This window comes from Mobula birostris, chromosome 7 (genome assembly GCF_030028105.1).
Source record: "Mobula birostris isolate sMobBir1 chromosome 7, sMobBir1.hap1, whole genome shotgun sequence".
Taxonomy (NCBI): Eukaryota; Metazoa; Chordata; class Chondrichthyes; order Myliobatiformes; family Myliobatidae; genus Mobula; species Mobula birostris.
The window spans coordinates 130,271,603-130,294,977 of NC_092376.1; the positions used below are offsets into that span (position 1 = coordinate 130,271,603).

The 23,375-nt window shown below is 42.2% G+C and overlaps 1 protein-coding gene across 2 annotated transcripts in view; it reads right to left on the minus strand.

The window, feature by feature from the left end:
• Positions 1-21,245, minus strand: part of LOC140200431 (peroxisome proliferator-activated receptor gamma coactivator 1-alpha-like) — a 171,866-nt gene extending 150,621 nt beyond the window's left edge. The window contains exon 1 of one of the 2 annotated variants that reach the window (XM_072263741.1): positions 21,073-21,245. In XM_072263741.1, the coding sequence (XP_072119842.1) occupies positions 21,073-21,150 (78 nt within the window). In that variant the 5' untranslated portion in view covers positions 21,151-21,245. The remainder of the gene's footprint in view (positions 1-21,072) is intronic. The other variant, XM_072263742.1, reaches the window with a different exon arrangement.
• Positions 21,246-23,375: the final 2,130 nt, after the last annotated feature.

A 23,375-nucleotide genomic window follows, 5' to 3' on the forward strand; every position in this document is an offset into this window, starting at 1 on the left:
GATGAGCTGTCTGCTCTAATAGAAACAGACGATGACGAGATGACACCCCAGTGTCCCACCACCCCAACCCCCAGGGCACGGACAGATACCCAGATACCGATTCGCAGAGAATTCAACAGTAGCCGGGAGGCACACAGCACATCTTTAAGAAAAAAATCCAAAATAAACATGCTAATTAATTAGGTGCCGCCGACACGTAATTGTCGGCCCAGATCAGAGACGACGCAATCGGAAATCGGCACTGATCTGGGCCAACAATTATGTGCCGGGCAGCACCTAATTAATTAGCATGTTTATTTCGGATTTTTTTTAAAAGATGTGCTGGGTGCCTCCCAGATACCACTGCACCCCTGCATGTTTCGCGGCAATGTATCGGTCGGCAGCCCGGAGGATGGGGGCCACTGCACCACCCAACCTGCAACGACTCAGTCTAACACACCAACATCAGTGTGCTCGGCGCTGTCCCGATTCCGGTAAGTGACACTACAGTGTACATACATTATTTCTACTTTATATTGGCTGTGTATTTTTACGTGTTATTTGGTATGATTTGGCAGCTTCATAGTTTAAAGGTTACTGGAGAGCGCTTGCGCCGTGTTTCTGCCAACAGCGCTTGTGTGAGATTTTCTGCCGACGGCGCTTATGTGAGATTTTCGCTACGGAGAATAGTTCAGTAATGATTGTGGAAAAGTATTTCTACTTTATATAGGCTGTGTATTTATCATATCATTCCTGCTTTTACTATATGTTACTGTTATTTTAGGTTTTATGTGTTATTTGGCATGAGTTGGTACGATATTTTTGGGTCTGCGAACGCTCACAAAATTTTCCTATATAAATAAATAGTAATTGCTTCTTCACTTTACGACATTTCGGTTTACGAACCGTTTCATAGGAACGCTCTACCTTCGGATGGCGGGGGAAACCTGTACTCAGTATACATCAAAGTTGCTGGTGAACACAGCAGGCCAGGCAGCATCTCTAGGAAGAGGTGCAGTCGACGTTTCAGGCCGAGACCCTTCGTCAGGACTAACTGAAGGAAGAGTGAGGAAGGAATATGAAAGTTGGAGGGGGAGGGGGAGATCCAAAATGATAGGAGAAGACAGGAGGGGGAGGGATGGAGCCAAGAGCTGGACAGGTGATAGGCAAAAGGGATACGAGAGGATCATGGGACAGGAGGTCCGGAAAGAAAGACGGGGGGGGGGGGAACCAGAGGGTGGGCAAGGGGTATATTCAGAGGTGCAGAGGGAGAAAAAGGAGAGTGAGAGAAAGAATGTGTGTATAAAAATAAGCAACAGATGGGGTACGAGGGGGAGGTGGGGCATTAGCGGAAGTTAGAGAAGTCAATGTTCATGCCATCAGGTTGGAGGCTACCCAGACGGAATATAAGGTGTTGTTCCTCCAACCTGAGTGTGGCTTATCTTTACAGTAGAGGAGGCCGTGGCTAGACATGTCAGAATGGGAATGGGATGTGGAATTAAAATGTATGGCCACTGGGAGATCCTGCTTTCTCTGGCGGACAGAGTACATAAAAGTTGCTGGTGAACGCAGCAGGCCAGGCAGCATCTCTAGGAAGAATCTCTAGGAAGAGGTGCAACGCAGCAGGCCAGGCAGCATCTCTAGGAAGAGGTGCAAACGCAGCAGGCCAGGCAGCATCTCTAGGAAGAGGTGCAGAGGTTGGAGGAACAACACCTTATATTCCACCTGGGAAGCCTCCAACCTGATGGCATGAACATCGACTTCTCTAACTTCCCCTAATGCCCCACCTCCCCCTTGTACCCCATCTGTTACTTATTTTTATATACACATTCTTCCTCTCACTCTCCTTTTTCTCCCTCTGTCCCTCTGAATATACCTCCTGCCTATCCTCTGGGTCCCACCCCCTTGTCTTTCTTCCCGGACCTCCTGTCCCATGATCCTCTCGTATCCCTTTTGCCTATCACCTGTCCAGCTCTTGGCTCCATCCCTCCCCCTCCAACTTTCAAATCCCTTACTCACTCTTCCTTCAGTTAGTCCTGACGAAGGGTCTCGGCCTGAAACATCGACTGCACCTCTTCCTACAGATGCTGCCTGGCCTGCTGCGTTCACCAGCAACTTTTATGTGTGTTGCTTGAATTTCCAGCATCTGCAGAATTCCTGTTGTCTGTACTCAGTATATTCCATTTTTATTCCAAAACTGCCTTTGTTATCATCACTATTGAAAGATAAACCTCTGCCTTTATTCTAATGAAACAGGAAGAGCTCTTTTCTTAGAAAAGTAGGGATAAAATATGATGTAAGTTCATATAAAGATTGAATGTGACTCTTGAAAATTAAACGAAATCTATACAGAAGAAACTACAAAGGTATGAGGAAAGAGTCGGATTAAAAAACCTCATTAATAATATGAAAGTAAATGAACAATGGGAACACAATTCAAGTAGTCTGGAACAAATATATTTCCCTTAAAGGCACAAAAACTTTACAGTAAAAGTGGTCCAGCTGGCTAACAAAAGTTAAACAAAGTTTTGAATCAATGGAAAAAGCTTACAATGTTTCAAAAAAAACGTGAGTTTTGACTATTTTCAGAATTTGGCGAGGACCAAGATATTAATAAGAAAATGGGAAGTAAAATATAAGAATATCGAAGTGAGAAATATAAAAATAGACAGAAGTAGTATTGATAGATTTAAACAAAAACAGATCAGCAGTTAATGCAAATCTCTTCCAGAATGAAATGGAAGTTAGTATATTGAGGAATAAGAAAACGTAAGTGAACTGGAACAAATAGTTTATGTCTCTTTCCATAGAAGACACAGAAAATCACGCAGAGAAATTGGAGAACAACAGCTCAGTGTGATCGAGGAGCTGACTGAAGTTAACAGTAGCAAATAAGAAAGTATTCGAAAAATTAATTGGACAGAAAAAATGATAAATCCCCAGGACCCAATGACCGGCAACCCAAAGTTCTGAAAAAGGTGGCTATACAAATAGTACTTGTACAGCCTAGTGTCTGTCAAAATTCTATAGATTTTAGAATGTTTCTCGCAAACTGAAGGTGACAAATGCAACCCCACCACTTAAGAAAAAAGGCAGATGGAAAACAGGGGACTACAAGCAATTGGCCTAAACTCATTTGTGAGGAAAATTGATTAAACAAGCAGAAGGTATTGAGAAAATAATAATAGAATCGTGCAAAGTCAACGCTGTCTTGTGAAAATTAAATTATGCTTGACAAATCTATGGGTTGTTTTTGAGATTGCATGGTACATGGGCACCACAGCAGCATAGCAGTTTGCAACGCTCTTACAGCTTGGGGTGTCAGAGTCAGGGGTTCAATTCCAAATCATCTGTAAGAAGGTTGCATATGCTTCCCATGAGCGCATGGATCCTCTGGGTGATCCAGTTTCCTCCCGCAATCCAAAGGCGGACCTGTTAGTAGACCAATTGGTCATTGTAAATTGTCTAGTGATTAGGCTAGGGTTGAATAGGTGGGCAGTGCGACTCGTGCCGGAAGGGCCTATTCTGCACTGTATCTCAGAATAATTATAATAAATAAAGTGCCAAACAAGAGGTTAGAAAACAGAATTGAAGTGGATAGTGGTGATATAATGACATAGACTAAAGATGGGATGACTCCAGGCAAAATGTATGAATGGGTTATTCTGGGTAGTAAGGTTGTGGGTGGTTGACAGCGCAGAGATTGGTACTGGACTCCCAGCTGTTGACAATCTATATTAGTCACTAGCTTCAAGAGATTAAGTGTAATAAATCCAAGTTTTCCTATGTAACAAAACTCGGTAGGAATGTGGGTTGTGAAGAGGATACAGAAGGAAGATAGACAAGCTGTGTGAGTGGGCAAAAGAATATGATGCGGAAAATATGAAGCCACCTGAAAATATTTTTAAGTGTGAAGCATTTTTTAAGTAGAGACACTGTACTGCAGACTCTGTACTCTGAAGCAAAAGAAAAACGAAAGAAAAAACCAGAGGAATTCAATGGGCCAGGTTGCAACTGTGAAGGTAGAAGGATGGTCAACATTTCAGTGTCTAGGCAATTCATCAAGACTGAAGGTGCGGAGAGAAGTTAACCAGCATAAAGGAGTGAGAGGGAAGGGTGAGACCAGAGCTGGTAGGCCAAATGTGGAACCGAGTGAAGATGATGATAGGTAGATGAAGCCAGCGGAGGAGAGGTGTGAAATTGGGAGACAACAACTGGTGGGTGAAAGGTGGAGAAAGGTAAGGAGACAGAAAGAGAGGAAGGGGGCAGATGGAGCCAAGTTAGGAGAAGATGGACGTAGCGTTAAAAGACCCAGGATGGAAAATGCTAAACAAAAGCAAGAGTCTGCAAGAATCCGACAGCTAAGAAAGGATAATGGGGAAATGCATGCAGGGGAGGAAGGGGAACAAATCTGGAAAACAGGCTGGGACAATTGGAAAAAGAATGTGTGGGAGAACCAATCAGAAGGAGAAAGGAACACAAGGATGCAGGTTAACCAAAACTGGTAAATTCAATGTTCATACTATTGGCTATAAACCCCACAGGGAACACAAGATATTGCTCTTCTTGTTTGCTTTTGACTTCTCTCTCTGCCCATGGAGAAAGATGAGGAACAACAGACTAGTGTGGGAATGAGCGGAGGAGTTGAAATAGCATGTAACCGGGAGCTCAAGATAGCCACTGTGTTCTCAAAACAGTCACTTATCTACGCTTAGTCTTGTTGATGCAGAGGAGGAAACATTGAGAGCACCAAATGCAGTAGACGAGGTGGAAAGAGGTGCAAGCAAATCTTTACCTGACCTGGAAGGGCTGTTTATGTCAAGGAATAGAGGTGAATGAGAAGGCGTAGGGACAAATGTACCTTCTACAACCTTAGACAAGTGAGTATCGGTGGAAATGGATGAGCGAACTTTCATAGGGACTTGCTGCATCAAGTAGATATTGCGACATCAAGGAGACCAAGGGATAAGTACAGGAAATGGTGCTGAGGCAAATATTATCCTTGATCTAACTGAATAGTAGTCCAGATGCAGGATTGAATTCCATTCCTGTATTTCTTTATGATGTTCTTCATATATTGACAGGCTATTCAAAACCTGGAGCATATTTTTACTTTAAGGATAATTGATATCTTGAAGTATTGGATTACACGAAAATTTTAAGAGTGAGATTACCACAATTTTTCCATTAAGGGATTAAAGGATTCGGATCAAACACAAAGTATGGAGTTCGGAACACGATCAAAGAACTGGTTACTCTCACCGTGTTTCTCTACAACATTGGTACAATTAAGCTGCTTAACATTTATGAAGCAAGTTATTTAGGGTTGAGGTGTTTGAACAGATTTATGCACATTACCTCCTTTGTGACAAGTTGCTGACTTTATACTTGACTGGACCACAGAGTAAATGCAGCATAATTCTACAGATGGAAAGCAGAAAACTGGTGCCAGCTTACATGTGTGAAACACAACATCTTGATTGTAATTTACATTTTGCACAGACTTCAAAGCAGTTTCATATCTTAAACTAAATGTTAAAAATAAGAAATATATCATAATAGTGTCAAACAGAAAGGGAAATATTTATGGATGAGTTTTAAATACAATGTGGCTTGAAATATTGACCCATTTTTGCTCAACACATCCCAAAAAAAAAACCAGCGAAGTAGGTTAAACAATGGATTTTTATCTCAAAGGTCTGTCTAAAATCTAAAGTATCAGCAATAGCAATTGCATATAACTGCAGGTAATAAAGAATTACATATGAAATAATTTCATTCCAGTTGGTCAATGGCATATTTCTACTATCATTAATTACCCTTTAAATGTCTCATGGTATTAGTAAGATACAGGATGCCAATCAAACCAGCAGCTTGTCCTGCCTGGTGCAAAGCTTTTAAAATATTTTTGAATTGCACTTATCTCTACAAATGGAGGGTATTTCATACGCTCCTCACTTGGAGGTGGCAGAAAGAGTTCAACGAGTCAGGAGGAATGTCACTTACCGCAGCATAGTCAGCTGACCTGCTCTACTGCCTTAGCATTTATGCAGCTGGTCCAGTTAAACTTTGGGACAATAATGACAACCCAGGATTTTAACAGTGGAAAACTCGACAAGTGCAATGCATTAATTTTCAGGGGTATGCAGTTAGATTCTCCCCATTAGAGATGATCATTGCCTGGAACATAAGCCACAAAGTACTCCTCCATGACTGCATGTTGTCTCGGTCTTAAAGCACACAAGCATGCACAACTTTATTTATTGAATATTCTGCAATTCTTCAGTGAATTCATGATGGAAGCAAGCTCACTGAATAAGCAGCTGAAGACTGCAGTGTCTACGACAGCTGCTACCACATGCTAAGGCTGGGATGATTCACATCAAGTAACCATAGCTATCTTTCTCTGTGTAAGGTATGACTCCAGTCAATGGAGCATTTACCCTTTCATGCCCACTTACTTCAGTTTTACCAGTTGCCACACTCCAATCAAAAGCTGCCTTAATGCCAAGTCACTCTGACCACTCTATGGGAATTCAGCTCTTTGGTCCATCTCTGAGCATACTGGAAGGAAGAATCTTAGAACAGCTAGCATGTTTTTAGTGAATGCATCAGAAACAAACAAACAAAAGCAGGTACAATAATATTGTCATGTTTTCCAAAATTCTGAATTTTGTAGGGAGTAAACATTACTTCGTGAAAACCATGGTAACAAATTTTTACAATATCAATACAGGTGTCCCCCGCTTTTCGAACGTTCGCTTTACGAAACCTCACTGTTACAAAAGACCTACATTAGTACCCTGTTTTCGCTTTCAGAAGGTGTTTTCACTGTTACGAAAGAAATCAGCGCGCGATAAAAGGCAATGCACACCCCGAGCAGCCACTCTCCCCCGGATTCGGAACTGCATTCTCACCAGCATTGCTTAAACACGTGCCTGTGAGCAGTCGTTAGCAGGATGAGCTCTATGGTATTGGAAAAGCCTAAAAGAGCTCATAAGGGTGTTACGCTTAGCGTAAAACTAGACATAATTAAGTGTTTTGATCGTGGTGAACGAAGTAAGGACAAAGTGAGTTTGGCTTGTGGAAGCGGACGAACATGATGTTGAAGAGGTTTTGGCATCCCATGACCAAGATCTGATAGATGAAGAGCTGATGCAATTGGAAGAAAAAAGGATAACAATTGAAACCGAATGAGTAATGATAAAGTACGACTTTAATTTTGAAAGGGTACGTCAGTTTAGGTGATATTTGCAGGATGGTTTGAGTCCTTACAAAGAACTGTGTGACAGAAAAATGCGCGAGGCTCAGCAGTCAAGCAAGCCTTCCACGTCAGCCACAGCAGACGACGAACCTCGACCTTCGGCATCAAGGCGGGCAGAGATAGAAGATGACCTGCCTGCCCTATTGGAAACAGATGATGACGAGATGACACCCCAGTGCCACACCACCCCAACCCCCAGGCCACGGACAGATACCGATTTGCGGAGAATGCAACGGTAGCCGGGAGGCACACAGAACATCTTTAGGAAAAAAGCTGAAATAAACATGCTAATTAATTAGGTACTGCCGACACGTAATTGTCAGCCCAGATCAGAGACGACGCAGTCGGAAATTGGCACTGATCTGGGCCGACAATTACATGCCAGGCGGCACCTAATTAATTAGCATGTTTATTTCAGCTTTCTTCTTAAGGATGTGCTGTGTGCCTCCCGGCTACCGCTGCACCCCTGCACGTTTCGCGGCAATGTATCACTCGGCGGCCTGGAGGGTGGGGGCCACTGCACCACCCAAACTCCGACTCAGCCTAACACACCATCATCAGCGTCCTCGGTGCTGTCTTCTCAATTCCGGTAAGTGATACTACACTGTACATACATTATTTCTACTTTATATAGGCTGTGTATTTTTACGTGTTATTTGGTAGATTTGGCAGCTTCATAGCTTAAAGGTTACTGGAGAGCGTGTTTATGCCAACAGCGCTTGCGTGAGATTTTCTGCCGACGGCGCTTGTGTGAGATTTTCGCTACGGAGAACAGTTCAGTAATGATTGTGGAAAAGTATTTCTACTTTATATAGGCTGTGTATTTATCACATCATTCCTGCTCTTACTATATGTTACTGTTATTTTAGGTTTTATGTGTTATTTGGGCCGATTTGGTAGGTTATTTTTGGGTCTGCGAATGTTCGCAAAATTTTCCCATAAAGATAAATGGGAATTGCTTCTTCGCTTTACGGCATTTCGGCTTATGAACCATTTCATAGGAACGCTCTACCTTCAGATGGCGGGGGAAACCTATAGTACAATGAAAGCTTACCAAACACTAAAGTATGCGACAGTGCAACATTCTGTCAGTTATAACCAGATAGAAGCTGATAAGATGAAACAATTGTAGTGACAACTAACATTTTATTATTAAATAATCTTAAGAATGACATGAAATTTACATAAATTAAAATTATACCTCAGGCTTCTGAACAATAATTCACAGATGATACTTGGAATGCAGCATCACTGTTACATCAACAAATACAAAATTTTACTTAAAATTGAACTCAATTTTTGTAGCATTTGTTCCTGGCCCTTAGACAATTTTAACACATCTTCAGTCACTATCCGTCCTTTAAAATATCCTAGACTGAATGTTAACTGTAATAATTCTCACATCTGTGTATCACAATAGTGCTTTCCACAGTATTGTTTAAAAATACACAGGAGTAGGTGTTTGTATTTCACATACAGATTTGGTCATGGAGCCCAGTACTTGAAAGTAGATAATTATTTTTAAAAACTTGAGCAAAACCAAAATCTTAAGAATTTTTTTCTAAAACAATTCAGATATAAGCAAACAAACTATTCTTCATTGCTTGAAGAAATGAAGGAGCAACAGTTCATTTTTAGCCACTTGTGTTAAAACAAACAAGTCATATGGGTCCGAGCTATGCCTGCCTTTTTGTTGGCTTTGTGGAACAATCTATATTCCAAACCTATTCTGGTATCTGTCCCCCACTTTTCCTTCGTTATATCGACGACTGCATTGGCGCTGCTTCCTGCATGCATGCTGAGCTCGTTGACTTCATTAACTTTACCTCTAACTTTCACCCTGCCCTCAAGTTTACCTGGTCCATTTCCGACACCTCCCTTCCCTTTCGAGATCTTTCTGTCTCTATCTCTGGAGACGGCTTATCTACTGATGTCTACTATAAGCCTACGGACTCTCACAGCTATCTGGACTATTCCTCTTCTCACCCTGTCTCTCGCAAAAATGCCATCCCCTTCTCGCAACTCCTCCGTCTCCGCCACATCTGCTCTCAGGATGAGGCTTTTCATTCCAGGACGAGGGAGATGTCCTCCTTTTTTAAAAAAAGGGGCTTCCCTTCCTCCATCATCAATTCTGCTCTCAAACGCATCTCCCCCTTTTCACGCACATCTGCTCTCACTCCATCCTCCCGCCACCCCACTAGGAATAGGGTTCCCCTGGTCCTCACTTACCACCCCACCAGCCTCCGGGTCCAACATATTATTCTCCGTAACTTCCGCCACCTCCAATGGGATCCCACCATCAAGTACATCTTTCCCTCCCCCCTCTGCTTTCCGCAGGGATCGCTCCCTACGCGACTCCCTTGTCCATTCGTTCCCCCCATCCCTCCCCACTGATCTCCCTCCTGGCACTTATCCTTGTAAGCAGAACAAGTGCTACACATGCCCTTACACTTCCTCCCTTACCACCATTCAGGGCCCCAGGCAGTCCTTCCAGATGAGGCAACACTTCACCTGGTGTGATATACTGCGTCCGGTGCTCCTGATGTGGCCTTTTATATATTGGCGATACCCGACGCAGACTGGGAGGTCGTTTTGCTGAACACCTACGCTCTGTCCGCAGAGAAAGCAGGATTTCTGAGTGGCCACACATTTTAATTCCACATCCCATTCTCATTCTGATATGTCTGTCCATGGCCTCCTCTACTGTAAAGATGAAGCCACACTCAGGTTGGAGGAACACCTTATATTCCGTCTGGGTAGCCTCCAACCTGATGGCATGAACATTGACTTCCCTAACTTCTGCTAATGCCCCACCTCCCCCTCGTACCCCATCCATTATTTATTTATATATACACATTCCTTTCTCTCTCTCTCTCTCTCTCTCTCTCTCCCTTTTTTCTCCCTCTGTCCCTCTGAATATACCCCTTGCCCATCCTCTGGGTTTTCCCCCCCTCCCCCCTTTCCTTCTCCCTGGGCCTCCTGTCCCATGATCCCCTCATATCCCTTTTGCCAATTGTCCAGCTCTTGGCTCCATCCCTCCCCCTCCTGTCTTCTGCTATCATTTTGGATCTCCCCCTCCCCCTCCCACTTTCAAATCTCTTGCTAGCTCTTCCTTTGGTTAGTCTTGACGAGAGGTCTCGGCCCGAAACATTGACTGTACCTCTTGCTGCCTGGCCTGCTGCATTCACCAGCAACTTTGATGTGTGTTGATTAAATCTTCCTCGCGACCCGCTCCCTTCCTTACCGGGCGCCCATATATACGCAGCAAGCGGCTGGAAATGTAACCAAAACCTGAGGAGCAGCCCCTTCAGATATTCCATCAGCAGTTGCAACCTCATATACTTCATATATGCATGGTATATGGAGTCCTCCCGGCCTGTCTATATTTCCTCACCTGACAATTTCCAAACCCTTTCCAAAAATGGTGAAAATGAGATGGTCAAGGCCAGAGAAATGAAAGCTATTGGGGAGACTGCGCACATGAGAGTGTCGGTAGGCGGGAAGGGACTGAACCAACAGGAGTGAAGGTGCTCGAAGAAATATTCCCTCAATTTATTATGGGTCTCATTAATGTAGAGGAGGCCACATTGGGAGTACCAGATATAAGATGACCCTTAACAGATTTGCTGGTGAAGTATGCCTCTCTTGGAAGGACTGTTTGGGGCCCTGAATGGAGGTAAGGGCGGAGGTGAATGGGCAGGTGTAGCACTTTGGCTGCTTGCAAGCATAAGTGCTTGGAGGGAGATTAGTGGGGAGGTACGAATGGGCAAGGGAATCACAGAGGGAGCGATCCCCACAGAAAGCGGAGAATTGGGGAAGGTAAAGATGCGTTTGGTGGTTGGATCCCTTTGAAGATGGTGAAAGCTGCGGAGAATGATATGTTGGATATGGAGGCTGCTGGGGTGGTAGATATGGACAAAAAGAACTGTCACTATTGAGGCAGCAAGAAGAAGAGATGAGTGTGGATGTCTGGGAAATGGAGGAGGTGCAGGCTAGGGCAGTATCAATGGTGGTGGAAGGGAAACCCCATTCCTTGAATGAGGAGGACGTCTCTGATTTCTTGGAAAGAAAAGCCTCATCCTGGAAACAGATGAAGTGGAGATAAAGAAACTGAGAAAAGGAATAGCACTTTTACAGGAGACAGGGAAGATGTACATTCAAGATAGCCATGCGAATCGGTAAGTTTATAAACACTGTTGATCAACAGTTTGCCTCCAAAGATGGAGACAGAGAGATCGAGGAAGGGGAGGGAGATGTTAGAAGTGGACCAAGTAAATTTAAGAGCAGAGTTTAACTTAAAGGCAAAGTTGATGAAAGCGATGAGCTTAGCATGAGTGCATGAAACCGCAGCAAATCAGTAGTCAATGCAGTGGAGGAAGAGTTGGGGAGCATTACTAGGGAAGGCTAGGAACATAGATTGTTCTAGGTAGCCAATGGATAGGCTGGCATAGCTGGGACCATGCAGGTGCCCATGGCAACCCCTTGAGTCTGGAGAAAGTGGGAAAGGCTGAAGGAGAAATTGTTGAGGGTGAGGATCAGTTCTGTGTTTCAGAGAGTGGTGGTGGAGGGGATCTGTTTGGTTCTTTTATTGAAAAAGAAGCAGAGAGCTTTGAGGCCTTCTTGATGGGGGATAAAGGTGTATAGGGACTGAACATCCATGGTGAAAATGAGATGGCCAAGGCCAGGGAATTGAGAGCTATTGAGGAGACTGTGAGCCTGAGAAATGTCACAGATGTAGGTGGGAAGGGGCTGAACCAATGGGGATAGAATGGATTTGAGGTGCGAGGGCATGGGTTCAGTGGGGCAGGAGCAGGCAGAGTCAATGAACCTACCTGGACAGTCAGGCTTGTGGATCTTGGGTAGGAAGTAGAAACAAGCAGTACGGGGTAAGGGAACTATGATGGCAGTAATGGGAGTTCCCTAGAGTTGATCAGGTCAGTGATGGTATCAGAGACAGTTTTCTAATGGTCCAAAATGGTGTCCTCTTCCAGGGTTAGGTAGGAGGAGGTGTTTGATAGGAGGAGGTGTTTGAGAGTTGCTACCTGGCCTCAGCAAGATAGAGGGCAGTCTGCCACTAAAATAGCGGCCCCTTTGTCTGCGGGTTTGATAGTAGGCTTTGGATTGGTGCAGAGAGAGTGCACAGCAATGCATTCAGAGAGCAACAAGGTTCGAGGAGGAGTGCAGAGTGCTGAAGTTGAGCCAGTTGATGGCTCATCAGCATTTAGAGATGAAAAGGTCCAGTGAAGGCAGAGAATCAGCGTGGGATATCCAAGAGGAGGAGGGCTGGAAATGGGAGAAGGGTTAGGCTTGTTTTTATAGTTTTTAACATAAAAGTACATGTAGGGAGTTATACAAGGAAGTTTAAGCACTGTAAAAGGAAGTATGTTGAACAACAACCAAAAATGGAGACAAGCTAGACAAAGAATTTTCTGAGGATATCTAGGATTCCTTGGTCTGTCAGATCATATATGGAATAAGCATGAGCTCCAGCCAAGTATGCCACATTGTCAAACTGTTTACAGAACACTAATGCAACACAGCTGAGCACAAACTTCCAAACTAAAGGAGTTGTCAGTCACATGCTCATACCACAGCACCCACTGTACTGAATGCCAGAAGCAAACCAAACAGAAATGGGGATATGTGAATTGGTCCAACACAAATGATTCACTAGTTAACGCACACTATCACAGTCACTTCTGTAAGAAACTACAGGCCAATCTTATTCAAACCTGGTACAACAAATGATCTATATTCCTTTGATAGCAGCTTTTCAGGAGAAGAAAAGTTGAGTTCCCATTATTTTTGGAAAGTTGATTACATAAGCCAAATTATTTATATATTTCTTATAAAAGGCTGCAGTGCAGACTTTATAATCAAATGTTAAAAAGTAAAAAAATTTCATTACCCAGACAGGTATCCTTGATCTTATTTAAAAAAATATGGACTTTGGGAAATATGATTGAAATGGAGTCCAGATTGGAATAGTATTGGTATATTCAAAGAGCTACACCTGAGAAAAATGTAATTTTATTCAAGAAGTGACTAATAATGTAAATGAAAGACAATGTAACCTCCTGGACTTTTCTTGATCAGAGAAATATTTCTTAGTGTTTGTTCAATTAGGCTAGGTTTTTACCCCACTATTTCTACTTCTCTTTAACAACACGTGATTGGACGGGAAATGTTACACATGACGTTGTTCAAGATATTTAGGGCTGCAGGATGCAAGTGCCTTCCCAGATTTTGTAGCTCACCGACGGAACTGGCTTTATCTCTTCTTCAGGAAAGCTACAGAGAGGGCTTCCAGGCCCTACTCTCATTTCTGGGGCCTCGGTATTTATCAAAACATGCCTGCGGTATTAAGAACTCCCAGAATTCTTGTTGTATTGTCATTACACTAACATGCACAAAGGGGACAAGTTCACTGGTAACTTCCTCTTCCCCAACTTCTGCCACTGACATTTGGTACTTTAAACATAAGACTTCAAAGAAAAGTTGATCTTTTCCTTCCACAAATAAGTCTTCACTGTTTCATTAAGGTTTACAGGAAGAGAGAGAAAAACACAGAGATTCAATTAGCTATACTTTATCCTGCTCGTGTTACCACACAGAAAACATAATTGCCTTAGAATTCTTAGACTAAGAATTGCTCAAGCTTCTTAGAAATTGCATCAGCTACTACCATATGTGGAATCTTTTCTGAATAAACTTTTTTTAAATGAGATAAGTTATGCATTACAGTTTGTTTGAAGAATATCTAACAACATATAATAGACCATTATCTCTCTAACCTATGAAATCTGTCTTTCAGTGTATTGATAAAGCTCTACGATAGTTTCAAACTGCATTTCACAACATTAACATTTTTAGTATTGCCTAAAGAATGTTAAAACTGAAGTGAAACATAGACATGTAGTTGTCCTTCTAAGAATTAAAATGTGACAATGGTATTTTGCAAAATATAACCTCATGACACATTATATTTCCAAATTAGTAAGCTTGAGACAAGTGCAAGTCTTAGTGTACAATGGCTGCCTTCATCAAGAGAACTTTAGAAGGGCCACATTAAAGCAAGAAATGAAAAGCACAAATTAACAAGCAGGGTGTCACTGTGTGTTCCCACACTTTGAACTAGCCACACTTTAAAGCAAATTACATTAAGTGGCTTGACTTCCTTAAAATATTTAAAGAGTGAAGAGGGAATTGGCAAGGTTGTTGCTGGGACTTGGGTACTGGAGTTATTGGGAAAGGTTGAAGAGGCCAGAATTTTATTTCCTGGAGTGTACGACAATGAGGGAACCAATCACAAACAGGAGAAAACACACAGATGCTGAAAATCCAAGCAACACGCACACAAAACGCTGGAGGAATTCAGCAGGCTAGGCAGCATTTATGGGAGAGTACAGTCGACGTTTCGGGCCTGGAAAAAATTCTGAGGAGTCGGAGTGAGAAGGTGGGCGGAGGGGAGTAAGATACACAAGGTGATAGGTGAAACTGTGGGGAGGTGTGTAGTAAGGAGTTGAGAATTTGATTGGTGAAAGAGATACAGGGCTGGAGAAGGGGGATACTGAAAGGGGAAGATAGAAGGCCATGGAGATAAGGTGAAAGAGGGAAATGGGAATGGGGAATGGTGGTGGAGGGGGGGAACTGAATTACTGGAAGTTCAAGAAATCGATGTTCAGGCCATCAACTTGGAGGCTACCCAGAAGGAATACAAGGTGTTGCTCCTCCAACCTGAGTGTGGCCTCATCGCAACAGTACAGGTGGCCATGGACTGACATGTCGGAATGAGAGTGGGAAGTGGAATTAAAATGATGGGAGATTTGACAGTGGTATACAAAATTATGAGGGGTATAGATGAGGTAAATGAATGCAGGCTTTTCTCCCCTCAGGTTCAGTGAGACTAAAAGTAGAGGTCATGGGTTTAGAGTGAAATATTTAACAGGAACCTTAGGGGAAACATCTTCACTTACAGGTGGTGCAATTGTGGAATGAGCTGCTAATGGATGTAATAGATACAGGTTCAATTGCAACACTTCTAGTTTGGATAGGTACACGGATGAGAGGGGTATTGAAGGCTATGGTCTGGGTGCAGGTTGATAGGTCGATAGGTTGGCACAGACTAGATGGGCTGAAAGGCCTGTTTCTGTGCTGTGGTGCTCCATGTTTCTAAAACAAGACTCTACAATTTGTCAAAGACCAATGTCACAGATTACTGCTTCAATGGCACAAAATTATATACCTCATCAATGGTACTGCAACACCACTTCACCTGGGCTAAACCATGATACGTGTACTCAACATCACTATTAAATGCAAGCTGCTGTCTAAATAGAAACACACCATGTCACTTCCATTATCCTGCTGCACTGGCTCCTTGAGCAAACTGACAGAGATGTTTGGTTTTAGATTAGATGAAAGGCAGAATCCAGCATCCAGCATCGCAAGTCTTCAAAAATTCACCAAAACCATAGGACTGGAGGGAATATCAAATGACTGATATGACAAGCTCCACATGGAGATAGTCATTTGCATTTTTTGGACTTCGAAGCAAAGTTCAGCCATAATGAAAGTTGTAAATGATTTGATAAATAAATTAATTATTTTTCATTCCTTCTTTCGATCACTTTCATTTGCATTCTACAAATATGCCAGCAGTGGGTGTATTGGTTGTTTATCTGAGGTGCATGTTTCTGAGCTTTCCTACTAAATACTACATCAATTATTATGGTAAAAATATTTTAATAATATGATAGATTAAAAAAAAACCCTGCCACTCAAGACAAAAAGATAACCTTAAATATGCACAGGTAAAGAAAACAAGCAATTGTTTAACTGGAATGGGGGGTGCGGGGAAAAAAATCAAGTTTCAAAACATTTCTACAATTTTCCAATATGACTCAAGAATATAACATCTGGTGATGACCACACCTGCATGCCTTTTTAAACAGATTACATAATAAACCTTATGTATTACTACAAGTTCGAGACCCCCTACTGGTGGAGTATACAATAGATCCAGTTTTTGCTTTTTACACAAAGTAAGTAAGGCAAGCAGGGAACTTGCTAACTGTGGTGAAACAATTTTATTCTGCAGTAATACCTGCTATAAAGTATGATATACATCTGTACTTCAGCTGAACCAAGTCCTTTAGCATTTTCTGTTTGCACTATTAGGATACAGGAAGTCACCTTTCAGCAGGACATAGCTGCTGCCTATTGATTCCTTGTGTCTTAACTAACCTGTAGTTAGTGTAATTTCATACAGATTCTACTAGCAATCTGATCAATACTTTGTATCACAGAGCAAGTGTCCTCAATGTGATGAAAGGTTACACCTACTGGTTGTCAGTGCAACTGCTAAGCCAAAGGATCATATAAATTTTACGGAGATGACAGTCAATGTCCTCATAATAAATTTACTCTTCATTGCAATGGTCACATAGCGTTCTCTAAGTACAAGTGTAAGTGAGAACTCCATTGTGATACACAATGTTGTACTAGGTTCCAGACACTTATTGCACCTGTGACACCCACAGGACCTCTTCACCATCACACCCTCGTTTACCGGGTATCACTGACCGCACGTTTCAGCGCAAACACTCTGTTCTTGAAGCTGTGAGTTTTCCACTCTGCTCCACCATGGATGTAAAAGAATGTGAGCTATCACATCCATGGACTCTCTTTTCAAACCATCTCTATCTTATTCAAACTTCCAACTGAAGCTTGTTTGTTCTCTCTTTACAACTGTAAACTCATATAATCTATTTGTTTCCCTATTTCCAGCCAAGGGTCCGGCATCTCCTGTAATATTAGAGACACTATTCAAGGATGAGTCTGTATCTTGTTCACATAACTCCAGCTTGAGAACATACAGAATAAGGGTATTTCTTTAGGGAGAATAGTGGTTTTAATAATGGAAAAGAACGATGAATCCAGATCTGTAAAAATCTCCATTGCAGCCCACTTCAAAAACAGAATCTAATTTCATTCATTCCTTTTAAGCTGATCTGTGTTAACATAAGTATTTAGACCAGGGCTTGCCAACCTGGGGTAAACAGACCCCTTTGCTTAATAGTATTGGTCCTGGCATAAAAAAGGTTGGGAACCCCTGATTAGACATTTATATCTGGAGTTCCTTAGGCCATGGCAAGGTTTGATTTACTGTTACTTTTCTGTTTCCAAGCAAAGATCATACAAGCAGAGGAATATGGTCACTTTTATAATTCATGAATGCAGCAGCAAAGCTTCATATTATTCCAAGCAGTGCAAGCTTCCAAGTGTAGGGACCTCACCCTCCAAAGGAAGAAGAAGAATAGCCCTTAACTCGGCAGTGGAGTTAACGGTGCACCGTCATGACAGTGTTTCTGTAGCAAGCTATTCTTGTTTTTAATGAGGCCAAGTTGCTAGCTCGACGCTCAACCCGACTTGGATTCGAACTCGGGAACCTTCGCTCCGGAGTCCGGAGCTGATGTTATTGCGCCATCAAGCAGGACTCCAAGGGAAGAAACTCAGCAAATACAATGAAGAAAAGAAGGGGCTGTGATGTCTTGAATGATTTTTCTCATCACACTTACTACTGTAAATTGGGTATCTGTCCTAACCCCAGAACTGTTGGATCATAGCCCCTCCCACAATCACTGTGTGTGATATCAAAAGCAAAGCACTGAAGAGACTGTGTATGTGGAGAAAGGAGGAAATGTAGATACCCAGCAAGTCAGGAAGCAGATGAAAGCAGAGAAGCCCAATAATCTTTTCAAATTATTAGCTGTTTCTTTCTCCACTATGATACCTGACATGATAACTCTAACATTTTCTGTGTGCATTCCTGCTTGCAGCAGTATTGGAGTTTAAGGCCACTGTTCAACCACGTCATGATAGCAAATGATGCAAGCTACTCACCTCTGAAGTCACAATCATCGGTCCTTTTTAATTATTTGGTATACAGAATAAAACTCAAGAGCTTTGATTAAAATTGTGTGCCTGTGAAAGTAGCACCTTACAAACTAATCCACAATGTGACACTGTAAACCTGTGCTGAGGGAGGACATGTGGCAAGACTGGGCAGCTATGATATAGATGAGATGGTTGGGACTAAGGAATTGTAAACTGTTGCAATTATGGAAGGAGTCACAGATGTAAGTGGGAAATGTCCAGAAAAGGGGAGTGAAGCTCTGAGGAGATAATTTCAGCCAGACAAGAAGAAGCAGAAAGAATGGATTTATCAGAGAAATCCTGTTTGAGAGAGATAGAAACAGGCTGTGCACAATTGGGCCACTATTAGTTATGGGCTATGGAAGAGAGATTTTTAATAGTCCATGAGAAAGAGGCCTGATTTTGGTTGGGGAGTGATATCAATAAAGAAACTGATTAATTCTGCCAAAGCTCTGTTCAGGCCAAGTTTTACATCACATTACATTGGCCATTGTTAATGTAGAATGCTGTAAGTCCAGTTCACTGATTTACTGGTGGATGGCAGGGGAGCTATGCAGCCCCAGTCACAGCAAGGACTAGGCCTCAAGCCACGGTGTTGCCTGTTTACAGCCACCCAGGAGAGAGGCATTGGAGTCTGTGCACTCCACCAGAGGCCGTGTGGTGCAGCATTCAAGCTGGAGTCAGTGCTGCCCCCCAGTGTTCGCTCAGCAGAGGACAAGATGTTTGACTGCAGAGTGCTGCAATATTCATGGACTCAGGGTCTTGGACCATATTTTTTAGTGAGACTGTATTTTACTGATATCTTAGATGTGCTATATGTTCCTTGCACTATGTGTGTGTGAATGACAGTTGGTACAGTGTTTTGCACCTTGGCCCCAGTGTAACGCTGTTTTGTTTGGCTGTATTCATGGGAAATCATGTATGGTTGAATGACAATTAAACTTGAACTTGGTACCTCTAGGTATTTCCCACAGGTTCACTCAAACATCAACACTGAACGATTCTTTTTGAGAATTCCAGGCTTGTCATTACTAATGGATATTTCTTGGGTTATGAGAAGTTGTTTACGAATATGGAAGGAGCCAAGACTCTTCTTTCCACTTCAGCAGATTTAAAGATCACCAAAGATAATATATTTCCTATTGAAGAGTCTTACTAATAAAATATTTTTTCTTTTTTTTATTTCAAAGCTAAACACTATCCTCTATTTCACCAATGCCAAACAGAAAAGTGTAATTTTCCAATCTTTTCCATCCAAGCACATTCTTTAAATTGAACTTGCCCAACCTGCTTTGTTACTGTGGCCACACATCATGTGTATATTAGCGTGATTGTTTCAAGACTTGCCGTTGCTTTTCTCAGCTGCTGCTACAATCCAGATGCAGCCTCATCCAAATATAACTGTAACACTAGATGGCAGTGTCAAGGGTCACACTGAGGTGACCCATTAAAAAGCTTTCGCAAACCTTCTCGTAATACTGTATAATAATTGTTTCGGACCGCACCTTATAAAGTTAAAACATGCCAAAACAATTTCATATTATGGGAATGCAGTTCTTTGCCTTCATTTCGCAAAGAGCGTTGCTGTTTCGCAGGACCTATAAAAACTGCAAGCACAAGTTTGCCTGACTATAGTCAAGCGCGATCACCTGGCATTGCCGTACGTAGTTACATCCTACAATCAAAATAAGAGGTTTGCTTTCATGTCACTGGAAAGTACGCGTTATATGGCCACACTACTTGAGATGCGCAGCGTGTGGTGCCAGAAATGCAGTGGCATCGGGTTCATTCTCAGCTCCCAGTAGTAAAGCAGAGACGTCAGCACTCGTCGGTGCAGCAAGCTCTCATGTGACACTATCAAACTGTTTCATAACCCATGCTCGCATTCCTTACGCAATGTACATCATCGGCAGTTACAGTTTTAATGATATGAAACGATATACTACACATGATTAGCATATCTTAATTTCTTACGGTAGCTAGGTAAATGTTTTCGATTAAAACATAAATAAAAACTCCCTTGCGTAAACATTTACATCATTTTTTTAAAAAAAATACGCATTTAAGAAACTAAGTTGCTGCTAGGTACATTATGCAACATGCTGAGAATGGGAAAGTACGGTTTGTGTGCCTGATATGAAACCCCGTTGATGTTCACAGTACGGCACTTAAAGAAAACGATGCGAGTTTGGACAGAAAAAGAGACATGTCACCAATTGTAAAGTGGCTGCAACCCGAGTTTGCTGCTGTATCCCATCTTCTTAAGATCCAATCATAAATGTTGTGTAAGAAATATACCGCGTTACGCAACCACACTGCTAAATCAATCTGATCCACTGTTTTGAAACAATTGTGAAAATAATACACGAGGGTCCAATTAACCACAAAGAGGAAACACAAATTGTTAATTTCCCCCTTTCTACTTGACTTTAGCATGGCTTTGATCGGCAGATTTTTTAAAGGCATGAAGTAGGAGTTGATTTTGTTCTGGTGCCCGTACTGCACACGCATCTTGGTACAAATCAGTGCCCCACCGAAAGAAGAATATGAGCTATTTCCTATAACTTTGGGCACCCACGTGTGCGGAATGAATGAAGGAAGGAAGCCAGCCCGTGCAGTGACACTTACAACAATGTATTAACAAATGTAGCAAACGGCGCCCCGGCAGCGCTCGGCGGTCGTTCGCGCGAGCCGGTGGAGTTCCGAGCGCCAGCTCCACGTGAAGCCGGTGCTCCGCTCGCCGCCGCTACATACACATGACTTTCCAGAGACCGGCAATGCACAAGCTGCGGCTCGAGCATCGGCATCCGCACGGAGGAGCAGCGCTGCCATCTAGCTTGTGAGCGAAGGTGCGTGGCCAAGCATGTAGCCGGCTGAGCGTGGCTTCTTACCTGAGACTCTGCGTTTTCTGTCAGATAATTGAAGACGAATGAGGAGAAGTCTTCATCTATGAGCGAGCAATCCGCCATCTTCCCGCGCTGTGTGACACAGTTGCTGCGATCCTCACTTCGCCGGCAGATCGGGCTCACCGCTGCCCCTGGCCATGGTGGGTGGACAGTAGCGGTACTGCAAGCCCTGCTCGCGTAAATGCAACACTGCGCTGGGGGAGGTGGTCCCTACTTAGCAGGCTGGGATTCGTTGGTGCTGGTTTCCTAAAAAGCAAACTAGTTTATTACCGGATGGAAGTGAACAGTTGTTTTCTCTGATATCGCGAATCAGGGTCGCGTTCTACGGGTGAAAGTACAAGAGTATTCTAACTGTCACACTAGTGAACACTTTATGTTCTCGGATTATCAAGTGAAGATAATACATACATCAGTAGGTGTCTCCCTTTAAAGTACGAGCAACAGTTCAAAATAAAGAAAACGGATAGCTTTTTTTAACTGAACAGGAAATAAGATAAAGAAAATTATGGAGGGAGAATTAAATATTATTTTAAAGTTCTGTTATTGCTTTAAAGCAAATGGAGCAAAAACAAAAATCTTTTTAGGCAATCGCTCGAGATGAAATAAGGATTTAAACACTGCATATTATTTTTCGTAATCACCCCCTTTTCGAGTCACTTGATCTTTAAAAGGGCAGTGCAAGACTTCAGATTATAGGGTAATAGATAAATCTGGTATCCAAAAGTTTAATTAAAATACTCTTTCAGAAAACGAAAGGACTTTGGTTGTTGGGCACCCTGTAGACAATGCAGACATCTCATTGGCTTCAAATGACAAGAAAAGATGAATGATCCTATTTAAAATTAAATAGGTAAAACTGATTAAGTTAACATCACTGTGGCAAAATATAAACTGTTCCATAAAGAATGTACTCAATTAGAATTTCAACCTTCAGACATGTTGAAAATTATTTTAAAGAGCAATTTAAGCTGACGTTAGATGCACGCAATACAAAATTCCGTTTGACTGAAGGTTCAGAATTTGTGTGTTGATGGTCAGAGATAAACTATATATCCGAAATTATAGGCCAGTAATGGTAGATCCCTTCAGATGTGGATGTTGAAATAAAATGCTGTTAAATACTCAGAACAGGCACGAACTTTGGAGTAGAGACAATGTTAACATTTCAAATCTGTGGCCTTTCATCAGCATACTATAAAAGGTCTGAATTATAGTTTTAAAAAAAACTGCCAATCTAGAGTAATAACAGACAATTTCTCTCTACATACATAGTTGAACATTTAGAGAACTTTGTGTTTCTACTTTGGGTGTATACTTTGTTAGGGCTATCATATAATAGCAAACGCATTTTGGAGATATCCAAAATACCTATTTTGCATGGAGGAGGGTGTGTCGATCAACTTGTTATTCAACAAACATAAACACACCTTTTGCACACAAAGACAAGCTATATTTCAGACTTCCAAAGAGTACAATTGGAAAATATGGTGAAATGGGTGTGGAAGAAACTGCTATCTGGACACTTCAGTTTTCATTATTTTAAGTTACTTAATAAATTATCTCACACTCTATCTTAGACAGAACCTTTGTGGGTTTTGAAGTGACTCATGAGTCCTACATAGTATCTGCTACAGATGATAGAGGTGATGCTAGACTGGAAGAATAAGTGGATTTTTTAATGGATTTCTGTGTGATTCTTCCATTGTTTGTACTTTCCATCAATGACTATTGTCCAGTAGCACTTATATCCACAGTAATGACGTGTTTGAGAGGTTGGTGATAAAATATACCAACTCCTGCCTGAGAAGTGACTTGGATCTGTTCCTATGTGCCTACTGGCGCAAAAGGTCCACAGTGGATGTTATCTCATTGGCTCTCTACTCAACACTGAACATCTAGACAGCAAAAATGCATACATCGGGAGGTTCTTTGTTAACTCCAGCTTAGCATTTACTACCATCATCCTCTCAAAACTAATTAATAAGCTTCAAGACCTTGGCCTCAATACCTCCTTAAGCAATTAGATCCTCAATTTCCTCACTTGCAGACCCAGTCAGTTCAGATTGGCAACAACATCTCCTCCAGGATCTCCATCAGCACAGGTGAACCACAAGGCTGTGTGCTTAGTCTCCTGCTCTACTCAGTTTACACTGATGACTGTGTAGCTAAGCACAGCAACGATGTCATATTTAAATTTGCTGATGACACTGCTGCCGTGGCCAATCAAAGGTGGTGATAAAGCAACATTTAGGATGGAGAATGAAAATCTGGCTGAGTGGTGCCATCAC